The 10,394-nt window shown below is 40.2% G+C and overlaps 2 protein-coding genes across 3 annotated transcripts in view; one reads left to right on the plus strand and one right to left on the minus strand.

Annotated features, from left to right (window-relative positions):
- The window catches only part of alox12 (arachidonate 12-lipoxygenase), a gene marked incomplete in the record, with an annotated part of 12,628 nt that extends 5,384 nt beyond the window's left edge, over positions 1 to 7,244 (plus strand). For both annotated transcript variants that reach the window (XM_048236984.1, XM_048236985.1), the window contains 6 exon segments: positions 3,180 to 3,266; positions 3,469 to 3,638; positions 3,834 to 3,955; positions 4,074 to 4,174; positions 6,669 to 6,839; positions 6,919 to 7,244. In XM_048236984.1, coding sequence (XP_048092941.1) covers positions 3,180 to 3,266; positions 3,469 to 3,638; positions 3,834 to 3,955; positions 4,074 to 4,174; positions 6,669 to 6,839; positions 6,919 to 7,098 — 831 coding nt within the window.
- Positions 7,245 to 8,574: 1,330 nt separating this feature from the next.
- On the minus strand, positions 8,575 to 10,383 carry rnaseka (ribonuclease, RNase K a). Its single transcript, XM_048236997.1, has 3 exons — positions 10,192 to 10,383; positions 9,782 to 9,864; positions 8,575 to 9,045 (listed from the first exon to the last, which is right to left on the minus strand). The coding sequence occupies exons 1-3, from the start codon at positions 10,267 to 10,269 to the stop codon at positions 8,901 to 8,903; spliced, it is 306 nt and encodes a 101-aa protein (XP_048092954.1). The 5' UTR covers positions 10,270 to 10,383; the 3' UTR covers positions 8,575 to 8,900.
- Positions 10,384 to 10,394: the final 11 nt, after the last annotated feature.

A 10,394-nucleotide genomic window follows, 5' to 3' on the forward strand; every position in this document is an offset into this window, starting at 1 on the left:
TTAAGAAGCAAACACTATGTGACAGAATCCTGAAAAGAATCACATCTGGGACTTAATTACTGTCATGACTAGGGCCTACACTGTTCTACAAGTTTAGTTTGGTAATCAGACTGTTCCTCTGGTCATGGTTAAAAAAATCATGTCATATCAGTTCATGTCAAAATGAGGTCAAATTGTTTTGAATTTGTTTTTTATTATTATTATTATTATTATTTACATATTGTACGTTTTGTATTAACATTGTTAATAAACTGTAGATTTTACACACAAATCTTCTGTGTGCTTAAGATGTACTTCATGAAAACATTTCAACATTTACAGATTTTGATTGCAATTGATTGTGTTTCTTGAACATTCATTGTTGTAGTCTGTGGACCCCCTGAAATAGCTTTGGCCACCCTCTGGCCACCCCAAGGGTAAAAGTCTAGCTCCGCCACTGACGACATGACAGACAATAGATTTGAAGTTCGCCCACAAAAAGGACCCACAGCTGCCATCTTTTCAGTGGTTCATCAACTCGTAGGGTGAACGGCAATTCTGCATTCGCATTGCGGCCCTCTATCGGCTAAAACCGCACTATATGTAGGCTAAGTTTGACAGATCGGTGGGGTGTACTACGAATCTCGGGTGGGTTAGCAAGGTATGTTGCGCTCAAAGCCAGGCTATGCTGTGACACGAAAGTGGATCTGTTTTAGTGTCGCTATATCACCATGGTATCTTATGCTGTCAACCAAACCTGGTTGGGAGGAGGTTATGTGCTAAGAGCAAGTTATAGCTGAAATCGTGTAATCTACTGCACACTGACCAATCGTCTTAAAAATAGGGGTGTGACTTTCGAAACCGAGGTCCGAGTCGGCTGAAGCACAGTAGACACAGTCGGCCGATCCTGGCTGAGTGCTGCCACTGTCGGCGGAGTTTCAAGTCGGCTGAGGCACTGTCCCCTTGAAGTGGCCGATACTGACAAGCAGTAGTTGGGCTGGTTACTGTGTTTCTTATTTGGCCCGATTGTGGTTCGACGGGCTACTGCCAGTGTTCGAATCAGTGTCGAGGCTTCGAAGCACAAGTGTTTCGAAACACCTGTGCTTCGAAACCTGGTTCAAAACAGCCATGTCATGTGACCACTGCTTCGAAACATCGTTCAAATCCCCATGTCATGTGACCAAAGTTAAGTGAACCTTCGATGCATTTCACCGGTGTCGGCAGGCGTGCCCGCGCGTTCAATTAACAGTGTAGCTTTCACTTAAGCAATAACCATGATGGTGTAGTGGTTTGTGAGGGTGTTTTTGCACGGTAGCCCAGGCTGCTCAAATGTGGCTCGATCCCCGTTTGATTTGTAAGGTATTGTTTCAGATCGTATCTGTTTAGGTTTTCTTACTTCACCATAACCACACAGTTTCAACTAAACTCTCAGAATGGTAAAAAAAATCTAGAGTTTTTATAAGAAGAAAGTGATTTAGAGAACACCTAGTGGCAGCAATAAGATTCTCTTTATTGTGACTTCATGTGGTCTCCCATCCAGTAATTGACCAAGGGCATACTGCTTAAGTTTTTGACAAAGACTGAACACAGGTAACACAGCGAGCCACGAACTTTAAAGACTACATCTCCAATACGAAGCATTTGACAGATTTGTTTCACCCTAAACAGCTCTGAGGTGTCGGAATTGTTTCAAAGCTTCGGAACAATTGCTTCGAACGTTTCAGTGTTTCATAAAGCCTCGCTTTGCCCACCCCCACTTCAAAACGAAGTTCTCTCACGTGTAGGATTCTGCATATATCTTACAGGTGGAGCTCCGCCTCTACTAACATTTTGGATCTCGAATGTGCTTTAATAGTGCTGTGCGTGCAAATATCCCACTATGGACGTGCATACCATACAACAACTGATGACAATTGATTTATTTGATGTTATAGGTTAGACACAAAAAATGACCGCAGTGTAGATTAAGCTATCGCTCATGAATGCGGAAGTAGGCTAATTGTTTTTAAATAGAAGCGGTCTTGTGCGTTACACGATTGGCCAAAGTCATCCCAACACCGAGAACGCGCACAGATCTGAACTGAAAGCCTAGTTTGACAAATATATCACATACCTGCAATCGTAGTATCACTTAACGTATACCCCTGAGTCAAGGCTTTGTCAAGCCTCGATATGTCTACTAGCCTAGATATGTCTAACGTGCTTCGTATTATACCCCACGGGTAGCGGATCTGTAGTTCGATGGAATGAGACATAAGAAACTACATATTTGACTTGCATCTGATGTCGCAATACATCATACTTATTTAAGTCATGCAAAATAGCCTATTCTACCGTCTGTGGACATTGTTATTTGCAAAGCCGGTGCTGGATAAACAAATAGCGTGCGTGCGACAGAGGGAAAGTTCTTTGGTGTTCCGGAGATCCAAGTGTTAACCAAACCAAAATGTGGCTACCGGGTACGCTGGCTATATCATTAATACATTTTCGCCACCTACTGGCAAATGCATAGAACAAAACAATCCTATGGTTTGTGTACCCATGTAGTCTCATTTTGTTTTACAATGGTCGCCGCATTAATAAGGCAAATAGAGAGAGATGTGCAGTTCTGCCCGAAACAGATGCCCGATAAGTGCCCAAAAAGCGTTGCAATATGGCCGCCGAGTGGAGGGACTTGCCTAAAAGGACTTTGATTAGATTGGTACTCGCCTTTCTGTGGTAGCCATATGTCCCAGGGATGTGTCATGTGATGAAATTGCAAAAATATGACCTTATAGTGAACATCGGCCTCCTGAAGCCCAGATGTCAAACTATCTATCCATACTATTTGAAAATTATATAACCAATCATCATTTCTAAGAAATCTATTTTCACATTTTAAAGATATTGTGTGGTATACAGTAGCACTTACAGTAATTACACATGCCCTGTTAGCTTGTCCAATTAATAGCGAGGACTTGAAAGCATGAAAAAACAATGAAGTAATCCAGGAAGACAAAATTAATTTCTTAATTAGACACTAAATTAACTAAATTAATAATCTTTTGTTTTATTTGGTTGAATTTATTATCAGAATGTTCTTTCTCTTGGGTGTATATGTTGTTTCCTTTATGCTATTCATGTGTTTATCTTTGATAATTATGGTAATTATGATATTTATGGACTTCCAAAATTACAGTAGAATGTTGTGGTTTTGGCAGCTGCTGACACCTCATTTGAGATATACTTTGGAAATCAACTGCCGAGGCCGCACCCAACTTATCTCAGCAGATGGGATCTTCAAGCGGGTGAGTCAAAATCACACCATGAACACTCACTACCAAGCTAGTGTGTGACAATATATGAAAAAGATGATAAAATATGTGAAAAGATTATTACTCTGATTAATATGATAATAAAAATATGTGAAATGTGTGAAATACAAAACAGATTAGACCTAGTATTAGTATTATTTGCAAATGATACAATGTTCCAGTTATCCATGTGTAGGTGGTGTCAACTGGGGGAGATGGCCTACTGGTATTGGCCCAGCGAGAATACAAAGTTCTCACCTACCGCTCCCTACAGCCTCCGTGTGACTTTGAGGACCGAGGTGTGACCAAGCTGAAAGGCTACTTCTACAGAGACAACAGCCTGATGATCTGGGACGCTATTCAAAAGTACGGTCATCATTTCCGTGAAGGAACCAAATTAATGCAATGTAATGTTTCAACCCTGTATCAAAAGTGTGAAATTGTGAAATGTTCTTTATCTCCTTTCATGATCTTGTTATCTTTTGAATATAATAACTTTCTCTATCTCTCTTTCTCTCTCTCTTCTGGTTATCCTATCTTCCATCTTCATTCTATCTTAAGTTATGTCACAGGGATGATTTCTTTATACTACCCAAATGACCATGATGTAGTAGAGGATGCAGAACTGCAGGCCTGGGTAAAGGATGTGGCTGAGGAGGGCTTTGTAAACGTCCCTCAGTTTGGTCAGTCGATGTCACCGTTATACAGTAGCTCATGGCAGTTGTTCAGCAGCATTGATGAGATACAAATCTGGAAGCATCTTAGACTTCTGAGATGTTGTGTTATGTGTTCATCCTTCAGGGTTATCCTCTGAGCTCAAGACTAAAAAAGAGTTAGTCACTCTGGTCTCAGTGGTCATCTTCATCAGCACAGCACAGCATGCAGCCACCAACAATGGCCAGGTAGGCGCTCTTCCCTTGCATACATTTCTGACATAAATGGCGCCAGTTTCATTGGTGTCTGTTGAAGCACACAAAGACCAACTACAAGCAGCATACATGAAGTTCATACTTTGGCAATTTGGTTATGCAAACAACAGTATGCCTATAACAGTGAATCCTCTAAAATGTGTAGTATGACTTTGGACACAACTGTCATGTGGAAATAGACAGCAGGAAGCAGGGACTTTAAGTTAATGTTTAGTAGAAAAATTTCCATGATAAGTGGGTGGGGAAGCACTGCAGGAAACTGTGTCTGCAAGATACCATAACCATATGGGAATATTTGAGGGTATTAGTCAACAGACTGCTGCAACACACCACAGTGGAGAGTGCAGTGAGGTGGGAAGAGAAAGACACAATAAAAGAATGAAACTGGATATCCAAGATTGCCTCATAAACACGCATATACACGGAAGTTATAATGGTGGAAAGAATGGCCACACCACCAGTGTTGTGAGCAAGGCTCGAACTATAGGGACACGGAAGAGGGAGACAAGTTTTGTTTAACAAATGAAAAATTACATGTCACATGATCAGTGGCAGCCATCAGATGTTTACAAAAGTGCCCCAATAATGCTAAACTGTCTGTTATATTTTAATCCTGCCCCATATCAGACAAATGATTTTGATTGGCCGGTAAATATACAGACTGGTGGAAATCTGTTTGAATGGAAGAGGGCCCAGGTGGATATGTCAGAGCAAATGAAATGAGTTCACAAAGCCACCTGATATCCCTGTGAAAAGCTGAAGAGCTTTAAGGCTCTTAATTGATTGATTCATTATTAATTCATATCATGTGGTTGTGGGGTCCTCCTATGTGTCATTGTTCATTGTTTAGGTACTGTAGGCCTATGGTTACATGTGAAAAGTCTAGCCATCATGTGAGGTCCCTAACCACTAGCACAAGGAATTTGACATCTAAATCTTACTAAGGCTGCACACTTGCTGACGGTTCCCGCAAGTTACTGGCCTGGCCTACTATTTTAGGGTGACATCAATCAATGTGCTTGTGTGTGTATTTCATCTTATTGTTCACTCCCTGATCGTATCACCCCTAGACTATATTGTGACATCTTTCAATTCACTTATCATGACTGTGGTGAATATGGTGAATAAACTCTTTTGAGAAGTGAATAAACTCTAATAAGAGGTGGATAAACTGAATTATAAAATTTTAGAGGTAGATGAACTGTGTTTACTTGCGTTTATCCTCCACTACAGCCCTGATTGATCATAATCAGGGCATCAGATCAGCCAAATTTCGCATGGCCAAATTTCCACCAAGGATTCCCGGGACACTGAAAGACCGGGGTACACGAAACTTGGTGGGCATGTAGCCCCGCATGGATAGCATGGAACCATCGTTTTTTGTTTTTCATCTGTAGCCCCCCCGCTGGACTGGACCCCCGAAAGGAGGGTAGGGCAGACACAGTTTTCTGTGAATATCTTGAGAACCGTAGGGTTTAGGAGGACCACCTTTTTTTTGTAAGTTGATCTTAAGGGGCCATGTCAACCCATTCCATAACCATCATTTCATGTATAGTGCCACCTAGTTAAAAACAAAAAAGTAAAAATTAGGTGTTGTAATCGCAGGTATCTGTGACCTAACATGGTCAGAACTGCACGAAATTGGAAGTGTAGGATCATTATGACACCCTCCGAATGCATGCCAAGTTTTGTGAACTTTCGTTCATGGGGGGCCATACAATAAAGTAATTTATGTGTACATTTAGTGACCATACACCAACAGAGTTTTCTGTGAATATCTTGAGAACCGTAGGGCCTAGGATGACCAATTTTTTGCGTATGTTTGCCTCCAGGGGTCATGTTAACCCATTCCATATGCACACATGTGCATAAACAGATACACACGCACACACATACATTCACAGTAATCATACGTATGACACATACTCACACAGTAGACATATGTATGCATATGCATGCACATGCACACACGCAGGCACACACACACACACACACACATAAACAAAACATAAAAGCACACATGCACACAATTCAAGAATTTCTCAGAATTATGAACAGGCAAGATGGGGGTGGGGTTGTATAAAATGTATTTTACATGTGAAATCTATGAACTAATCATGTTTTGGTACTTGTTGTCTAGCAGATACCAGTGAGAATTGAGTGTGCATAATGCAATTCAGTGAGACAGTTAGAATCATATATGCCTTTCAGCGTGACTTCTTTTTGTGGAAAAAATGTGCTGGACTGGGCGGCGGTCATATTTTGTATCGCTCTGTGGTACATCTAGTTTGTAATATTATAATTTGTTTTTTTGTGTGAGTAGACCTTGCCCTGGGTCTGGAGGATAATGACCGGGTGACTCAGTGTGTTTGTGTATGCTCTGGGTGATACTGACCGGATGACACATTGAGTCTTACTTGACTCTCTAATTAATTGGTTTTCTCTTTCTGACTCTTTTCGAGTGTAGTTTGACTGGTGTGCCTGGGTCCCTAACACTCCCTGTACCATGCGAAGCCCCGCCCCAGAGGACAAGGATGCCGTTACCATGGAGTTGATCATGGACACCCTGCCAGACATCAGTCAATCTTGTGTGGAAATGGCTATCACATGGCACCTTGGTCGTGCACAGCCTGATGCAGTGAGTGATGTCACAATGCCATAACTTATTTGTTGTTCCCTTACGTGTTGTGCTCCCCTCATCAAATTAATCTCCTCAGATTCCAATGGGTCAGTATGTGGAAGAGTACTTCACCGAACCCAAAGCCAAGAAACTCATCAAAAACTTTCAGGAAGATCTTAAAATCATTGAGAAGAAGATCATTGAACAAAACGAAGGGGTGGAACTGCCATATCTCTACCTCTGCCCTAGCCGTATTGAGAACAGCATCACAATATAGACATAGGGTGCATTCAGGGCACCTCGGAATGACAAGGACCGCCCCCCATGGCTACTTTGTTTTTCCAACAGCAAGTGTTCATGTGCTTTGCCATTAGAATGTGTGACAAACACGGGTTGCCACAACAAAGGTTAAAACATACTCACTAATCCTAAACAAACAACTGTATTTGCTTAAAATATAGTGTAAGATGCTTGTGAAAGAAAGATATGCAGCTTTCAAGTGACAAAAACGGCAAATTCCCAAGTTCACATGAAAACTGTTGGACATGAAAGGCCACATGGACTACAAACGAACTACAACGTGACGACAAAAGTGATGACGAGCCCCTAACTGGGCAACTCTGTTAGCAAAATCTAGCCCCAGTTTCCGACCTCTGACTCACACATTAAGTGACGTGAATGACGCGGAATGATGTTTTCACTCGAAGCCCATGAACGCTAGGATAGGGCACATAGCTGTCAGATGACATGATGTCTTCCACTCTCATGGAAAAAGACAAATATCTCTTGAGTATGTAGCCTCTAGTGGCGAGAATGCTGAATTGCAGCTAACTGAATACCATGCCATCTCCAAAACCTGTCTGTAATATCGTTGTCCCTCGAGTGGCGCAAAAACATTTCAACAACTACTAAGACTTTGCTGTCTTAGTAGGTCCTACTCTGTAGCCTTAACATTCAGGAATATTAAACACCAAGTGCATCTTTTTAGTTTTAGAACACAACTACGAAATACTCACTAATAATACCGGAAAATTAAATTGATGTATATTCTTAGTTTTAGGTGATGAGGGGAGGTCGGTGGTCATTAATGACCTCTTCATTCTCTCACAGAGCCTGGTAAATTGACTTTCAACTTTTTTTGTGCCGGATTATTGTAACAAGATCCAATAGGCATGGAGATTGCATTTACATACAGATTGAATTAATATATAAGTCAGCCAGTTTAAGGGTATATTATACAATTCTGTTCAATGGTTCTGTCTAGGCTCTATATATTTTGCTTTCCTGAACTTCTTTGCAGATGTTTTTATTTGTTTTGTAGTCATCATTTTATATTTATTTAATCTCAAACATGTTTTTATGTTTTTGTCTTAATTGCTTTCTCTGTTTTATGAATTTACCATAATATCTTTTGCTGAATCCATGCCCATGTATTTACTCAGGGTATTTCTGTAAATTTAGCTGAAAGCTCAGTCAATTGAATAAACAATGACAGTGATCTCAAACAACATTATGTTTCTTCTCTGTCTCACACAATGAAGAAGTTACTATAACTGAAGTTAACTGTTGACAACCCTTGAGAGTGCTACCATAGGAAACAGTAATCCATTTATCAATTATATTTGTTGTATATTTGAGAGTGTGTTTTGCTTTGTATTAAAAACGTTGCTAAATATCGGTCACCTGTACCTTTATAACAGTCCTGGCCTGCAAAACAGTGACATTAATAAGTTAAAAAGTGGAATAATAATAATAAGAGTTTTTACTTTTATTTTATTACATGGCATACATGTAATAAACCAGTTTGTCAAGGCAAGAATAGTTACAAGTGTCTGGTCCAGTGATGAGGCATTTCAGTACAGTAAGGCACTATTAAAAGGCACATTTCCAAATGAGCAGCTCACTCTGTGTGTAAAGCCAACTCTTCCAAAAATGAGAAACCCATCACCAAATGCTGTAAGAGTGTCGGGCAACGTGACAAAAACAAATGAGAATGCAATGATATTTACAGACTAAAGTATTTCTGTGAGGTCAAATCCGTGACGGCCGGTGGGGTGGATTCTGTGGCCGCTAGGAGTGTTAGTGCACCAAGTACTCCCTCCGCTTGTTCATCCGGATCTGGCAAAAAGACAGGAGACCCACGACGACATACATGCCTGCTGCGATGAAGCAGTTGTAGCCCACTTGGTCAAACAAAGCGTAAACAGTTTGCAGGGGATTCTGCCTGTTGAGTGGGAAATTATCAAGTTAATCAATGGCTTCAAATAAGAAACTCAACCTTAGAACGACACTCTTGCTGACAACTCTGTACTTAAAAACCAAATGAAGCTAAGAAAATCTACTTCCACAACGGTTTACCAAACAATACAGGTTTTTTTCCCCCATTTCAATTTCAGTGTCAGACACAGACCACTTTGATTTACAGTAATTGTTAGCAAATTCAGTTAATTGGTCCTATCAATATTTCAATGGCAGTACAAGGTTCAGCAGCTGCAACACAACAAAATAAAATCAATGAAACAAGAGAACACCCCCTGTCTATCAGTATGCCAAGCTCAATGTTTCATTTTAAAATATATTAGATAACATATTATAGGCCTATCTTTAACATGCTATATGCTTATAATAGCTTTGTTTTACTGACATTCAATGAAAAGTATGTTCTTTAAAAGCACATAGGCCTACACTTTGAGCACATACACCGTCTACGTGATGAAAAGTGTATGCCTACATGTAATTAAAATTACGTAATTGTGCCTCCTTCAGTTTGACTTGTATTGTATGTTGTGTTACTATTGAGTTTATTATCAATGAACATTTCCATGTGATGCACAATAAAACACTCAGACCTAGCCAGCTCCCTGTGACAGTTACTAATGTCCTATGGTGACCCTTAGTCATAATATGAGTTTTGTCATATGACACATGTGGTGTAACATTGTTCCTCTTTGGAAACTTACTCGTTGTGCATATCTTCCTCACGGATAGGTACATCCTCTATTAACACTGCCGAGTGAGTTGAGAAGAAAATCCCCAGCATTGACTAATCAGGAGAAAAAACGATCAATAAAAATTCAGTACTTAAAAATTCAGTACAAGACTACCAATACCAATACAAGACTACAGGAGAAAAAAAATCAGTAGCCTACAAATTCAGTAGCCTACTTGACAAGACTACCAATACATTGTGTTGCGTGCCATTTTCTCATCAGATATTGTAATTTTAATCTTTTAGGTGGTTGATAATAACTACATAAAACTACCTAAAAGTACACACATGTACCGTAGACTACGACAAAAATGTAGGAATGACAAACCGACATGATTAAAGTTTGAAAGGTAATTTAACGTTAAGCATCCAGGTTCTTACCAGCATTATGACTCCCCAAATACTTAATACAATTCCGCAAGCTGCAAGCTTTGGACCACAACACACACAAGACACCATTATGCTTATATATTTCCTGACCAGTTCCCGGCGTTAAATAATTACATTTGCCGTCTCTAAAAACTCTGTCGACAAACTCTGGAAAGTCTTCTCTGACTACAGTCAGCTGACAATCAGGAACCGGA

Source organism: Alosa alosa, chromosome 24 (genome assembly GCF_017589495.1).
Source record: "Alosa alosa isolate M-15738 ecotype Scorff River chromosome 24, AALO_Geno_1.1, whole genome shotgun sequence".
NCBI lineage: Eukaryota > Metazoa > Chordata > Actinopteri > Clupeiformes > Clupeidae > Alosa > Alosa alosa.